At 21.6% G+C, this 16,878-nt stretch overlaps 3 protein-coding genes across 3 annotated transcripts; 2 read left to right on the top strand and 1 right to left on the bottom strand. All coding sequences in view use genetic code 6, as the record gives it.

Moving 5' to 3' along the window:
• The first annotated feature begins 2,254 nt into the window (after window positions 1–2,254).
• Window positions 2,255–7,074, top strand: TTHERM_00927300 (transmembrane protein, putative). The gene is made up of 9 exons (XM_001031138.2): window positions 2,255–2,463; window positions 2,529–2,701; window positions 2,834–3,015; window positions 3,073–3,591; window positions 3,645–3,925; window positions 4,521–4,989; window positions 5,351–5,572; window positions 5,623–6,698; window positions 6,750–7,074. The coding sequence occupies exons 1-9, from the start codon at window positions 2,355–2,357 to the stop codon at window positions 6,800–6,802; spliced, it is 3,084 nt and encodes a 1,027-aa protein (XP_001031138.2). The 5' UTR covers window positions 2,255–2,354; the 3' UTR covers window positions 6,803–7,074.
• A 1,332-nt stretch (window positions 7,075–8,406) lies between these two features.
• TTHERM_00927290 (hypothetical protein) lies at window positions 8,407–10,880 on the top strand (the record flags this gene model as incomplete). The annotated part of the gene is made up of 8 exons (XM_001031137.2): window positions 8,407–8,434; window positions 8,512–8,745; window positions 8,812–9,019; window positions 9,207–9,470; window positions 9,524–9,807; window positions 9,889–10,200; window positions 10,463–10,637; window positions 10,817–10,880. 8 exons carry the CDS (start codon window positions 8,407–8,409, stop codon window positions 10,878–10,880), a joined length of 1,569 nt encoding a protein of 522 aa, XP_001031137.2.
• Window positions 10,881–12,295: 1,415 nt separating this feature from the next.
• TTHERM_00927280 (cation channel family protein) lies at window positions 12,296–16,442 on the bottom strand (the record flags this gene model as incomplete). Its single annotated transcript, XM_001031136.2, has 14 exons — window positions 12,296–12,382; window positions 12,463–12,557; window positions 12,615–12,765; window positions 12,822–12,883; window positions 12,934–12,994; window positions 13,045–13,173; window positions 13,236–13,709; window positions 13,848–14,171; window positions 14,221–14,646; window positions 14,710–14,913; window positions 14,971–15,284; window positions 15,346–15,540; window positions 15,714–16,280; window positions 16,331–16,442. The coding sequence occupies 14 exons, from the start codon at window positions 16,440–16,442 to the stop codon at window positions 12,296–12,298; spliced, it is 3,201 nt and encodes a 1,066-aa protein (XP_001031136.2).
• Between the last annotated feature and the right edge of the window lie 436 nt (window positions 16,443–16,878).

Raw genomic sequence — 16,878 nt, 5'->3', positions numbered from 1 at the left:
ATAGAGCTCTTATATTAATTTTAAAGAGTTTAAATAAATAATTAAGAAGTAAAATATTTTAATATATTTAAAATTAAGAACCTAATGTTTATGATGGATATATAGCAAAAAAAGCATTAAAATTATTGAAAAAATTAATAGAATAATTGAAAATTATTATGGATCCCATTCAATATAATTTACTATGTTAAGATGAGTTGAATTTAAACAAAATAGACAAGCAATAATGTAAAAAAATACTTTTTTAATAAAATTATTAATTTATTTTAAAATTATTAGATGAATTTAACTTTTTCGAGATGTTTTTTGATACAAACTAGAACTTAAAATGAAAGATGGATTTATTCATAAAAATTTAAATAAAATATATAAAAATAGCTTACAATGAAAAAATTACTTTTTTAAAATATTGAGAATAATTAATTATCCTTGGCTTTCAAAATATCCAATTTAAATAACTTAAGAAAATGAACTGTTTTGCCTTAATAAATGAGCTTTAAGCTAAAAACATACTTAATTAAATAATAACTAGAGAGTGTTAATTAATAAGAAAAAATAAATCAGAAGAATAATAATTAAAAATTAAAAAAAATTTCATAATTAAATAGTATTGAGTTAAATAGTTAAATTATAAGTTTAATATTATAAATAATTCTCAATATTTTTATTATAAACTTACTGTGTTTTTAATCTTCTTACTTTTTAAAGATTTGTTACTTTTTGAATAGAAAAATCATAAAATCCTTAGAGATTTATCATATTTATAATGGAACCAAAAGTGTTTAGTTTTAGATTACTTTGATCTATCTATTTTGTATTTTTTGATAAAGTAAAATTAAGTTTTTATCTTTGATGAATAGTAATTAAAAAAAAAATAGAATTATTATTGTTTTTATTTTGTTCATTTAAAACAATCATACTTCATGGTTTTTTTTGTAAGTGCTAATTTTAGTGGATTAAATATTTTTAAAAATCAATTTCATTTTAATGGGTCTATAAATTTAAGTACACTTGGTAATAGAGTATTGTTAAGACTCTATATTTATGATTTCATTTTTAACTTATTAGTAATAAATATGTAAATAACAAAAAGAGCAATTATAATTTTTGATAAAAATGTATTATTCATTTTACTTTGTTTAATACTTAGTAATAAGTTAGCCTTTTTAAAAAACTTAAAATAAATTACTGTTTATTTTTGAATTACTAAATTTAGATTTCCTTTCATAATACATATATTTTTTTATTATGGTTACAAGAAAGAATTTATATCTATATATTTTCTAAAAATAATAAAAATTAAACTATTAAATTTTTAAAAAATCAGTACTTTTTAGATTAATGAAAGACAATAAGGAAGCTTAAAAACATTACTTCTTAGAATCATAAAAGATATTAATAAAATAATTTGGGCCATTCATATTATGCCTCATTTTTGGAATATTGTTGCTTGTAATTATTACTATTTACTACTACTAGGTCTTTGCATAAGTTTTATTTTTGTTAATTTAAGATTGTTATTGACCATATTAAAGAGTAAATAAATTTAATTATAAATAGGTGTGATGCAAAAAAATGAGATGTCACTGTTTTAATTTCAAGATTTAGGTTATTCTTCATTATTGTAGAGATTAATCTTTATGATAAATTAGCTAAATATTTAAAAGAAATTTATATTTTAGATCTTTAAATAACATAATCTAAATTTCGAAAAATTAATTAGTTAGGAGAAACGATAATAATCATGATAGATATTCATAAAATGAAGAGAAACCATACTTCTTAATAACAAATTATGATGTGCTTGAAGATTAATGTAATTTAAAAAGTCTTTGTGATTTTGACTAAAATTCTTAAAGCACATATACATATAATGAATATATTAATTAATATAACCCATTTAAAAACTATGTTTAATATGGTAAATATTAGGGATAAGATATATTTTATAATAAGTTTTTGTGGGGGAGATAATCCTAATTAGTGAGGGTTTAGAGTTTATTTATTATTCATATAGTTAAATGTAATATTTTATTCATATTAGTATAAAAGGAAGAAACCTCCTTAAATATAACATAAATTAATATTTAAACAAATATATATTTGTTAATGATATTGAATTGCTTAAATAAAATGCTGTGTAAATAAATTGAACTAATAATTTACAAAATAAAACAAAAATTAATGAAGATAACTAAAAATTTATAAACATTATTTTTTTGTTTTACTCCTTATCTTTTATAAATTATAATCAAATTTTTGCAGATTATTAATTAACATACACTGAAGAAAGAGTGAAAATATTGTTTGTTTGCAAATTGCAAATATGAACAAATTTAAGATAAGATGTATTAATGAATAACAATAAAGATTAATAAAAATATTTTGGCCTTATCTTGTTATTTTAAGTGTTGGTTTTTCTATTAGCTTGTTAGCGTAACTCCATTTTTATTAGCAAAATGTGTAAAGATTAAAGATTATTACTACACCATTTAATAAAAATAATTTATATTTTCAAAATTAAAAAGAGAGGATCAGCTTAAAGAATATGTATTGCAAAGGTATCAGAATTATCTAGATGTTGTTACTTACTCAGAAAAGTTCATTTTAACTTTATCGTTTTAAGCTACCTCAAAAATAAACCAATAAATGGGGTTATTAAATAGAGATTTAACTACTAATATTTCTTATGAAAGTGTAGGTAAGTGAGTTTAATAGTTTTCAAATTAAATAAATATGTAGAAGTTTTATTTGTTTTTGAAATTAAAATTCTTAACTGCTTATAAATATTTAAATTATACTATTTCCAATTGATATTTGTTTAAATAATAAGTATCTTGGGAAGATCAAACACCTGAACGCTATTCTCCAAATCAATCTTTACCTAACATTTTACTTTTAAGTGATTTTAGACTTATAGATTATTGTTAAATTAAAGAAAAGTGCGGCCAAGATTAACAATGCTTAAATAGTTTTGATAATTTTCTTCTTTAATACGATAAAAATAGAAATTCTGTATAATATTGTAAATTAAATAATTTCGATATTAGTTAAATTTTTTTTGACAAAAAGATAAAACTTAATGGACTACTTGGTCATACTAAAACCAAAACGTATGGGAAAACCTAGAACTAGAATAGAAGCATTTTATCATAAAATCTAGTCTCTAATTACTTTTTGCCTCTTCTTATGTAGAAAATCAATACAACAATTATGTTTAAGCTAATGCTATTTATGGAGCTAGAAACAAGGACGGCTTATTAATTGGATAATATATTTCGTAATTTACTTTAATTTTCCAAAATAATTTTTCCATTTTAAAATAAGTTCAAAGATACTATCTAACAAATACGTCAATAATACAAGTTATGGAGGACCTTTCTATTGTATGAAAATTAATGGTTAGTATCCTGAATTCAAGTATACTAGTATCGATTAATTTGATGGGTTTTAATATAAGAATTAGGCAGGATAGGTTTGTGGAAATGAATCAAATCCATGCTCATGTAGCTATTTCAATGTCAAAAGGATGTACCCTTTAGACTGGAGATGCAGACCTTGGTATTAATCAGCTAACAATACATATTATATGTAATTTCAAAATTTTTTACATAAATTACAAACTCTTTTGAAATAAATACAAGTTCTTATTCCTAACCATACACTGATATTTTACTTGGGTTAGTTAGCATTACTTGTACTTTTAAGGTAGTTATACCTAGATAATAAATTCATAGTATAGAAGATGAGCTTAATTTTTAATCAGATACTATTTTGGCGATAGATATCAATTTAGGAGAGCTCTAGAAAAGATTTATGAAGAATGACACTTAGACAGAATATTCCTATTTATTATCTACAAATACTGATTCAACTGTATCTGATTTTAGTCCGTTCGTTATAGCTCATCCTTTAATGAATAAATGTAATTACTAATGATAAATAAAATAAATACCATGAAGCCTTATTAATTTACCCCCACAAACTCCCCCTAACTCCATTTATATGAAACCTAAAATTACAAGCAAATATCAAAATTTGAATACAAGCTTGACATTTATTAAAAAGGAATTATAGTGGCAATTAACTTTGCTAAAAGTAAATATTGTAATAAATTTAACAATTAATTTGGAATTTTTTGATTATTATTCAAATTTAAATATTGATAATTGAAAACGAAATATTTTTAAGAAATGCACATATTTTAGTTAAAATACTGATTAATTTTAATAATTTAGAAAAATATATAAAAACAAATTATGTTTTTATTTAAAATTTCTTCTTCATTTTAATAATTTAAATATTTTTAAATTACTAATTTGTAAATATTATGAAAAACTATAAATAAAATTAAAATTTTTGATATTAACAATGAAATCAATATTTATTAAATGGTAAGAATAATATTTAAATCTTTGATATCAATATTAATATTAAAACGAGTTATAAAATACTGATTTTTATTAGTAATATATGGATGAATATTTTTTGATTTTTATTTTAATAAATGATATAAAAAGTTACTGAATAATCTATTTACGATGTAGAATTCTAATAAAATGATCTAAGTGAGCTAGAAGAATACAAAAACTAAACTAAATTTTTGGTAGAACTTTAAAAAAATTAAAATGGATGTGGATAAATATTTAAAAACAATGATTCAAAAACGCTAGTTATAAAAAAAAATAATACATAATATATAACAATGTTTTCAACAATATAGATATGTTTTGGAAATATTTATGAATAAAAAACAACTGCAATAGCTTATTATGCTATTGCTATATCTTTTAACAAAAGAGATTAAGATATAGAAAGTGTTGAATAGACTATGAAGTAAATGTTAAATATCACAATACAACTATCAGTTGGGCTTTTCTTCACAATACTCTTGTTGTTTTATTTCTTACTTAAAAATTTTTTATTTATTAACTTTGAAAATCCAATCTAAATTTTGTCTAACTTTGTGAATAAAGCTGATAGTTATAGGTAAAATATATTATAATACTTATTTATTTCTAAAGAATTTTAACAAAAACATAATTTAATTTCCTATTTATAAAATAGAAAAAATTTATTAATAGTAAAGCTAATTTAATCAATTTTTCAATAACTTTAGCATAACCTTAATACCTCTTACTTCTTATAAACCAAAAATAAAAATTTACTACTATTCTAAGTTTTCAAAACCACAATAATATGTTATCGATATTTTAACTTAAAAAAATTATTAAATGAGGTATTAAGGTATAAATAATATAATTATTTGCTAATAAAATTAATGTTAAAATAATTTAATCTCTTTAAAAAAAATAAATAAATAATAATTTTTTAATAATTTCATAAATAGTATTTACCATTTCAACTAAAAAATTCAAAACGGAGAGCTAAAAACCTAATATGAGCTTAAAAATTTTATTTATGCAATTAATTAAGTAGTTCTTAATGTTATATAAGTAATACAACAAAAGCTAGAAAACAATGACAGTACTTATTCTGATATAATTTTAGCATATGAAGATTAACTTAAAGTTTATACAATATTCTCACACAAATATGGAATTGGAATGCTGTAAATTTTTATATTAAGAAATTTTATTAATTGACCTTATTTAAAAAAAGCCTAAATAATATGGCTGTTATGTATCTCCTTTTAAAGAATTACGAGTAAGCCCTTTATTTCATGAATGAGTCAGAAAAAATAAGTTGTTCAATCTTTGAATAATTTACTTAATCAATAACTAAAACATTAGATGTAGATCAAATAAAAATAATTTCCTCTGTTTGCGAATAGGGTTAAAATATACCACTTTTAGAGATTTATGCCTGTAGGAAATTCTAGTTAGCAAATATCACATACAATTTTTGCAAATTTATAAGCAAAAAAAAAAACCAAATTAAAACTAAGAATTAATTACTTACTTTAACTTAAAATAAAGAATAAATTTCTTTCTTAAATATTACTGAAGAAATAAAAAATTATGAGAATGATTCTCATATTACTTTTGTTAATTTAAATGAGACTTAAAACAATATGAAATATTCATTTAATTAAACATTTTATTCATAAAAATTTCAATAAATTTAAAATAAATTAAGCCCAAAAAAAAATAAGAAAGGGGGAGATGAGAAGTAAGTAATTGATATAAAAATGTATTTAAGATAAGCTCAAGATTTATTAAGTGATTCTCATTAAATATTTTTGCTCATTTCTGATTCTCACAAAATAAATATTTAAGAGAAGCAAAAGTACTCATTCTATTCAATAATAGCAAATATTTTGCTTATAAAATGCATACTATTAAAATAAGGGAGAAAGACAATCATTAATTAATTATTTATACATATTAGATAGGAGCTATTAAAGCCTTAGCATGTATTTAATGAATAAAATGCAATACTTAAAGATATTCTTATTTAGCACTACTTTTATTATAAGGCTCTTTTTAATTATTAACAGAAAAAATATGATAGAGCTCTTCTATTAATTTTAAAGAGCTTAAATAAATAATTAAGAAATAAAATATTTTAATATAAACACAATTAAGAACTTAAAGTTTATGATGGATATATAGCAAAAAAAGCATTAAAATTATTGAAAAAATTAATAGAATAATTGAAAATTATTATGGATCCCATTCAATATAATTTACTATGTTAAGATGAATTGAATTTAAACAAAATAGACAAGCAATAATGTAAAAAAATACTTTTTTAATAAAATTATTAATTTATTTTAAAATTATTAGATGAATTTAACTTTTTCGAGATGTTTTTTGATACAAACTAGAACTTAAAATGAAAGATGAATAAATTAAAATTACATTTAAAATGTATAAAAATAGCTTTCAATGAATAAAATTTACTTTTATAAAATATTGAGAATAATTAATTATTCTTGGTTTTCAAAATGTCCACTTTATATAACTTAAGAAAATGAACTGTTTTCATTAATAAATGAGCTTGAAACTAAAAACAGACTCAATTAAAAAATAACTAGAAAGTGTTAATTAAGAAGAAAATATAAATCATTTAAAAAATTGAAAAAAAATTACATAATAAAATAGTATTGAGTTAAATAGTTAAATAATAAGTTTAATATTATAAATAATTCACAATATTATAATTATAAATTTATATTGTTTGTAATCTTAATTTTTTAAGACTTGTTACTTTTTGAATTTCTTTTTATAAAATTTATAGAAAATCATAAAATCTTTAGAGATTTATCAGATTTTATAATGAAATCAAAAATGTTTATTTCATTAAATTTGTTTTTAATTCTTTTAATTTACACAATCAAATTTTACATTTGACTCAAAAAAATATCAGATTTCTAAAAATAAAAAATTTAAAGCCAGAATAAAAGAGCTGAATTAAGGAAAATTTAATTTACAACTAACTTTTCTTGGTCGTTAAAGAAGAAATAAATTTTTTTAATTTTATCTTTCTAAATTACTTTTATAATAAAGTTTTAGATTACTTTGATCTATCTTTTTTAATTTGTATTTTTTTGAATTAAGCTTTTATCTTTGATGAAATTGTCATTAATAAAAATTGAATTTTTATTGTTTTTATTTTGAATCTATCCATTTAAAACAATCATACTTTATGGCTTTTTTGTAAGAGCTTACTTAAATCAAAATTAATGGATTAAATAGTTTTAAAAATCAACACCATTTTAATGGATTTATAAATTTAAGTATACTTGGTAATAGAGTATTGTTAAAAGTTCTACATTTATGATTGTATTTTCAACTTATTAGTAATAAATATGTAAATGATGAAAAGTACAATTACAATTTTTGATAGAAATGTATTATTAATTTTAATATGTTTAATACTCAAGTATTTTTAAATTAGTTACTCTTGTTAAAAAACTTAAAATAAATATAAAAATAAATCATTATTTATTTTTGAATTTCTAAATTTTTGATGTAATTTTCTTTCATCATACTACATATATTTTTATATTAAGGTTACAAGGCAGAATTTATATTTATATTTTTCTAACAATAATTAAAAATAAACTAATAAATTTTTAATAAATCAATACTCTAGATTGATGAAAGACAATAACCAAGTTTAAAAACGCTACTTCTTAGAATCATCAAAGAGATTAATTTCTTTATTTTGGCCATTCGCATTATGCCTTATTTTTGGAATATTATTGCATGTAATTATTACTATTTACTACTGCTAGGTCTTTGCGTAAGTTTTTTTTTTTAGTGAATTTAACATTATTATTAACCATTTTTAAGAGTGAATAATTTAAAGTCATACGCCTCGTCTGTTTATACAAACTATCTACAGTTTACTGCACTATCAGAAAGCATCATCTTAACGTATTCTTTTTAAAGGACGACGTCTATTTAATAATAAATAGGAGTAATGCAAAAAAATGTGATGTCACTATTTTCATTTCAAGATTTAGGTAATTCTTTTTTATAGTAGAGATTAATCTTAATCATAAATAAGCTAACAAATTTAAACGAAATTTATATTTTTTAGATTCTTAAATAATTTATTCTAAATTTGAAAAAACTTAAATAGTTTCATGGGATGATAATAACCATGATAGATATTCATAAAATGGAGAAAAACCATACTTCTTAATTACAAATGATGATGTCCTTGACGATTACTGTAATCTAAAAAGTCTATGCGGAATCGACTAAAATTGTTAAAGCACATATGATGACTATATTAATTAATATAACCCATTTAGAAACTATGTTTAATATGGTAAATAAATAAATAAATATACTTTTTTAAAATCATTTTATAAATATATTATTACTAATAAAATAGAAAAGTCACAGTTCTCTACTTTTAGTTCCTCTAACTATTACTTATGGAAAAGTCTTTCATTGGATTAAAAAGAATATTTGATAAAGATCAATTTAATTAAAGTTTTTGCTCATTCTTTTGTGTTCACTACTTAAGGAGATTATATTTAAAGCACAAGTATTTATATAGTTGACGAAAAAAATGGGTTTCTTTTTGACTACTTTTTTATGTAATAATTATTGAAATTTAAAAGAAATTCTATCTGTAAACCAAATAAAAATATAATTATCAATTCTACAATTTACCACAAAATATTATCTTACTTCTTATTCAAACTTTTTATTTTACAATAATTACAACAAATTAATTTTAAGAATTTTCAAGCTGATTTCTATCTATTTTTAAAATTAAATTAGGAGAAAACTTATAGCTACATAAGCTTTAAATTCCACATATTATGGAGGTCCATTTACATGCGATAAAATTAATGGGGAATATCCAAAATATGCTTTTACTTCTCCAGATTAATTCGATGGATTTTAATATAAAGACTAAAGTCTAAAAACTTGTGGTAACTCAGAAAATAAGTGTTCTTGCTAATATTTTAATTAAAAGAGGCTTTTTCCAACTGAGTGGAGATGCAGACCTTGGTATATTTAAGCAAATTAAACATTTTCAGTGTAAATTTTTAGAATTAATTTTTTTAATTAAAGAAAATTACACTTTAAAATAGCTCATATACTGTTCCTTATGTAGATATTTCATTTGGTTTCGTTGCAAGCACTTGTGTTTATAAAATTGTTTTACCAGGGCCTGAAAGAAATTTAAAAAGCATTTAGGATGATTAAAATTACTAAGCTGATGCAATTTCTGCTTTTGACATAGATTTAGCAAATCTTTAAGAAAGGTTTATGTATAATTCTACAATAGAGTATTCATATTTAGTTACATCCGCAATAACAGACTAGCAGTAACCTAATGATAAATATGTGATAGCTCATCCTTAAATGGACAGATGTAATTTTATAAAAAATAATTTTATTGAATAATTTCTTCTATTTTTGTTTGTATCTTGAAAAAATAAACACACATATATAGATTAATAATAGACCATTTTAGAAGTAGAATTTTAGTATTCAACTAACAAAGAATCAGAGTAGCAGTATTACCTTGAATAAACTGAATTTATGAAAGAGCCAATCAATTATGAAAATAAATGTTCCTATTAATTCTTAAACAGTTCAAATCTTAGAATTATCTATAAAAACAATACAGGCTTTATTACTCTTTTTGCTCCAATTAAAGTATGCATTGGAAATTTATTTGAATAAAAATAATATGTAGTTGCCTTTTATGCAAAAGCGTTTTCCTTGTAGTAGTTACAATATGATGTAAATTAAATTGTTGAGAGTACTTAATTGCTTATAAAAGTTTGTGAAATCTTATTTGTTTTGATATTTTTATTTCTAATGTTTTTAAAATGTACCTTGCTACGTTACTTTTTGCAAGTAAATTTTGAAATACCTATTGAGATTCTAACCAATTTTATTAATAATGCTTCAAGCTAAGAGTAAATTGATTTTATGACTTCACATATTTATTCAATTAACTTGTTTTAGTATTTATAAATTTAGTTAGTTGCTAGAGAAAAAATAACTTTGTACATAGTTAGAGTTGAAAAATTTAATTCTAGCCATTTGTGAAGTTGTTCTTAAGATTCATGAAAAAGTCTATAAGTAAATGAATTCTGAAAATTCAGATTACGATATAAATCAAGTAAAAATAAAACTCGAAGATTCTCTAAAAACATTCAAAATATTTTCTCATAAAATTGGAATTGGAATGTGGTAAATAAATAAATTTAAAGTATTCTTCTTTTATTTTAAATGAGTTTTCAAATATGTTATTTTTTATTCAAAAGTAATTTAGCTTACATTTATTTATTTTAAAGAAATTTTAATTTATTAATTAATTAGTTAAAATAATTTAGCTGTTATTTACTTTTAGTAATAAATGTATCAAAAAGCTTTGCATTATATGAATAAGTCTGTTTAAACTGCGGATAGAATATTTTAAGAAATGGTTAATGAATTTTAGTAGATAGATTAATTAAGTAATTATTAAATTATGCAAAGTATCAGCTATAATAAGAAATCAAGGTCATTTTTAGAAATATATGCCTGTAGAAAGTATTAGCTTGCAAATTTTATTTATTTTTACTATAAATAGAATCTAAATAAAAAATCCTCAAATAAAATCAATTTAGAAAATTAAATGAATTAAAATTTTTTTGATTTAGGTTGCTCTGAAGCAAGTTTAATAAGCTTAGATAAGAAAATAATAATTTAAAGCTTAAACAGCAGCATTGAGTAGAGCTTTTAAATATAAAACAAATTACGCTAAAATAGACTACCTGTTTAAAATATTTTTTTTTCTTAAAGATTCAAATTAAAGATAGAAAAAGATATTAGTAACAATATTTACATGAATATGAATAAAAATGATTTTAATGAATGCTTAAATACCTAGTGCACTGATTTAATTTATGAATCTTTTGAGATTTTTTAAATTATTGAGCAATTTGATGAGTTTTAAAAAACTAAAAAAGTTTGTTTTTAATTTTATAAATGCTTACTCTTAATTTTGCTTATAAAAATTATACTTAAGTAAAATAAGAAATAGCAGGTATTAGATAGTTTTTTTAATATTTTGTAAAACTTAATAAGTGAAATATTGAAACATTACTATCTAAATTAATAGGATTAGTTATTATTAAATGTCATCTACTAAAAATTTTTCTTAGCAAAGGCACTTTATATGTTTTAGATAAATAATATTGTAAAAGCTTTAAAATTTACTATAAAAAGCTTGTTTTATAAAGCTGATAAGCTGTAGCTATTATATTTTTAATATCAAAATTTGAGCTTTTACTATGATGCTAATGATGCTAAGAAGGCTTTAAAATTATTTAGGAAAATAATAAAACTTTTAAATATCGATTTAAATGTAGACCAATAAATTTTAATAAATTAAGATATCCTAAAACTTGAAGAAGCTTGCAGTATGTAACATGCAAGTAAAATATTATTAATTTATTTATCTAATTAGCTTTATATTTATATATTTATTATATTATACATATAAAATTTAAAAAATAGGTGAACTACATTTTTTCGAAGTATTCTTTAAAGAAAAGTAAAAAGATAAGGTAAATTCAGTAAAAAATCTCAATTCGATTACATTTATATGATAAATTAATATAATATTTTTACCTAACCTAACATAGTATATATTATAATAAATACTAACAATATTCTACTAACAAATCATTAAGAAATAATAAAAAATATAAATGAAATCATTTATTTTGTAATAAAGACAAACTTTTAGCTAAAATTGGTTTTTAGCTTTTTATATTTATTTCCATAATGTATTTTTTGGAATTAATTAATATTTATAGATTGAAAAGGCATTTATTATTTATTTATTTACATACTTATTCATTTCAGTACATCAAAGAATTGTTATTATTTTAATTTTGAGCAATTTCTTGCTGCAAAGATTATCTAGAAAATTGCAATATTTTCTCATTCTAATTTTTTATAAAAATATTCAAATTTTAACTTGGTTTTACAAAATTTAAATTTATTGTTTAAATAATTATTTAATTACATTGGCTGCTATTGAAGATTTCATTTCATTTATGTCTTTATCGAGTTCATTGAGCTGACTGTTTAATTATTCTAATGCTAAATAGGAAGAGGAGCCTTTTATTAAATATAAAACTTCAATTTAAATTATGTGTTTAAAAATAAATTACTTACTTATGTTGAGATTTTCAAGATCAAAATTAAAATTGTTTTTGTTTAAATTAGAAACTAAGGATTCAACTCCAGTTAAGGCTAGTTATTGTTTTCCTTGCAAATTATCTTAACTCATTTTATTCTAAGACGGGGGTTGCCTCACCATGTTATCCTGTTTGATAAATAATAAAAAATTGAAAACTCTTTCTTTAATTTTTAAAAATTTACTTGTTTGAGCATTTGATAAAATTTGTCTTTGGTGTAAGTCATTAAATTGTCAGATTTGCCAACTATTTTAGGATATTTAATTATTTTATGTATAAAATCCATTTTAATTTACTCAAATCATTTGGTATATTGTAAGAGAGCACGAAAACTTTGTCTCTTGGAGTCAGTTTTGTCTTTTTAATACAATAAAATGTAAATAGTTGGTTATGTTTATTATGCATACATCGCTGTCTGGGTTAGTATAGGTATATGGCTGCTTGTTATCAAGAGCTCCTGATAATCTGTATAGTCCTAGAGCAATTAAGTCTCTTTATTCACTTAAGTAATGAAAGAGCTGACCAAAAGTTTTATTCTAATAGAAAAATAAATAAATTCTATTAAATTAAAATTTCATAATGCATATGTTGTATTTACATAGTAGTCTTCAGGTACAGGAATCTACCATAAATTACTTTGTTTGATTTTATCTATTTCATTATTTAGACTTTGCTCTTATGAGTGGTTACCACCTGTAAGGATTTGCTGAAAGATAGTAAGGATGTGAGGATTATAGAAAGTTTAGCATGTAAGTGCATCTACCATAGTTGAAATGTATACTTCTCCAGCAGCATAAAGAGGTGTTAATTCACTCTTGAAACTTTCGTCATGACTGACTTCTTAAGGAATTAAAAATTCAATGTTTGAAGGATAAACCAACTCTATCATAATTTGAATTTTTGGATTTAACTTTTAAATTGCTTTATAAATAAATATAGATTCAGAATCAAGCATCTAATCCAAGGCCTCGTTATTATTAGATTCATTAGTCATTTCCTATCCTAAAATTACTGCCTTATCTGCATAAGCTACATTAGCATTAATCAAATCTTACTTTACGTATGGAGAGCCCTTTTCATTTTTATTATTTTAAGTTAAATTTATAAATATGGATAAACTAAAAATATAAGTGAACATAATAAATTCTTTATACTTACAAAATTTATTACTATGACTTAAGAGCAAAAATAAATTAATTAATTTATATACCTAAATGTAAGTGATGAAAGGAAAGCGAGATATAGAATCCCACATTTGAGTAGGCTTTTGATCACTAAGAATGACTATATGCTGGTATTCTTTTAAGTATTTAGCCCTTAGAGGTAATATAAAATAATAAATAGATGGATGAAACCCACAGAGAAGGATATGGTTTTTCACATCAGTGGAATTTTCGGTTGCTTACATTAAACTAATAGATTCGTCTAAGACTACATAATCATTAGCTATTGAGTCAATATCGTTTATCATACTCTTATAAAACTTTAAAGGCTGCTAATAATCGCTTTCGAAAGCTTGAGTTTCATTTTTTTCCTTAAAATATTAAATTAATACTAGATAGTTGACTTAAAATATAAATTACCTTTTTTTAATGGAGTAACTTCTTTTGGTTAAATTCAATTAAATCTTAGGCTGACATTTAATAGCTTGCAACTTTATCTGCAACATTTTTATCCTCACAAATAATATAAACATGAACATTGTTTTCTGGAGTATTTCTCACTATGTATGACCCAGGATTCAGTCTTATGACTGTTTAGCCCTCGATGTCTATTTCCATTCCAAGTAAAATTGCTTGAAATTTTTCATAAACTTTAGCTGCTATTGTTGAAAATGTTTAACCACTAAATGTTACAGAAAGTGTAGTGCGATACATTTCATGTCCTAAACCATTTTTATATTCTCTTATCCACTTTGTTGGTTCGTTGTCAGTCACTTCTGCACTAGTACTTTAAATTAAATTCCCTATCAAAGAAATAATCCCTGGACAGAAACATGATTTAGCAAGCTAAAATAAACAAATAAAAGAAGTATTTAAATACTTATTTATGTAAAAATAAATCCATCTTACTAAATTCATTTTTATTTCTTCAACAACTATCAACTAATCAGTCGATTTTTAGCTTAAGGCTGAAAGGTAGTGAAATTTGCTCTCTGGCTTGATTAATTACATGCAAAGATTTAAATTATTTCTTGTTAAATGGTATACTATCTTTTTGATGCACAAACCTGTCATGATATTTTTGTGATCAGAACTAGTCGAATCACCTGAATACTATTTAAAAATTTTTTTAGATATAAATATGTATATTTATTAAAATAGAAATAATACCTTGTTTATCATGATAACACATGTCTTGGCTTTAGTTGCAGCAGCTCTTTTTAAGTCTCTTTCTGTTTTTGGATTACCTTAGAGGTAAGTTAAATTGTGTTCATATTATTAATTATTCAAAAATAGCTCCATTTCAGATGAAGGAATATTGGACTAAAGTATGATAGCATTTTTATCTTAATTGCCATGATCTTCATGAAATAACTCATTACAGAAAAACCTCAATGCTGACACATCTACATGTCCACATATAATAATATGTGGAATATCAGAATTAGGTTTGTAAATCGTTCTTGCATATACAGATTATAAGCCTTGATGAAAATGTAAATGTAAGAGTTTATTTATATAATCATTAAAAATAATTTTAGTTACTGATTAATCTTATAAGCTCATTCGTTTGCTAAGGGACAATAACAATAACTATGATAATCAAAACAATAACAGTTGCTCTACCCATTTCGCTATATGGAACAACATCACCATAACCTACGGTAGAAATACTTACAACTACAAAATATATCATTTCTTAGAAAGTCGCAGGATTTGTTGTAGATATAGTGCATTATTCTATAAAAATTAATTAAAATAAGTCAACAAAATTTAAATAATTTATTTAAATGATATTCTGATTTAATTCATGTTTTCTTTGGGAATAATAATATTTAGGTAGTATTTGAAAAAGCTCAAAGATCTACCAAAATAATGAATAGCAGAAGAAGAAAAAGTATTTAATCAATTACTTTGTTCATTAGTTAAAGCATCTATCATTTCTTACCTTTTAGGGGCTTCAAAAGAAAGTAAAGTACCTGCAGTTATTATTACCAATGATAGAATGGTTAAGAATATGATATAAATTTGCCTCTAAACACCTTTAAATTCTGAATCACCAGCTTTATAATATTTTTATATGTATCGTACTACTCTTAAAAAACGAAATATCCTAGTAATATTGAGATAAATTTGAAATCCTTATTAATATTAAACTGAAGAGAAGAGCATAGTTATAGGAATAATACAAAAGATGTCTACAATACTCCATATTTCCATTAAAAAATGCAATCTGTGCTAAGAAACATAAAGTTTCAAACATAATTCAAATGAGTACAAAACAATTACAATTATGTCTATTTCTTTTAAAAATGATATATTCACATAAGTACTAACAATATAAAGAGTAGATGAGAAAAAGCTAAGAATGCAGCTGACTGTTTCTATTTATTTTCCATACTTTGAATTTAATAAGCTTTCGATATGAAGCCTCAAATTAAATATCTTAATAATGTCGAATTCCTCCATAAATAGTTTATCTGATTAATTAAATAAGAATAAGACTAAAAATCACTATATAATTTGTTACCATTATCCTTGAGCTTTAATCCTTATTTATGTCCGAGAGCCTTTAACGTCATCGACTTTTTAAACTTGCTCTATTAACTACTAATTTTATCACTAGGATGTATTTTTTTCATTTTACAATGTTAAAGATCTGAATATAAATTAATATTTTAGATTTGAATGAAAATTGCAAATAACTTATTTATTTTTTTTAATTAATAATTAGTATCAATCAAATTCTGTTTTTTAAAAATTTAGAAAATCTACTTTATAATAAAAAAATTAATTTTAAAATATTATTTGAAACTACTTTTCAAATTTTAATAAATTTATATTATAAAAATAATTCTTTAATTTTATAGAAAAAACAGCACTATTTCTAAATAAATAAATAATTCAATCATTTATGACTTTAATCTAATATGTAAATTTATTTTTAATTAACTTAAATTTTAAAATATTAATAAAAAATTGTAAATATCAAACTGATTTTCTATTTTTATGGAAGGAAATATCTTTGTTTGGATATGATTGATTTACCGTATTTTTAATTTACTCTAAAATTTCTTT

This window comes from Tetrahymena thermophila, assembly GCF_000189635.1.
Source record: "Tetrahymena thermophila SB210 genomic scaffold scf_8254682, whole genome shotgun sequence".
Taxonomy (NCBI): Eukaryota; Ciliophora; class Oligohymenophorea; order Hymenostomatida; family Tetrahymenidae; genus Tetrahymena; species Tetrahymena thermophila.
Note: the sequence above shows the minus strand (reverse complement) of the source record. Positions and strands in the feature narration are given on the sequence as shown.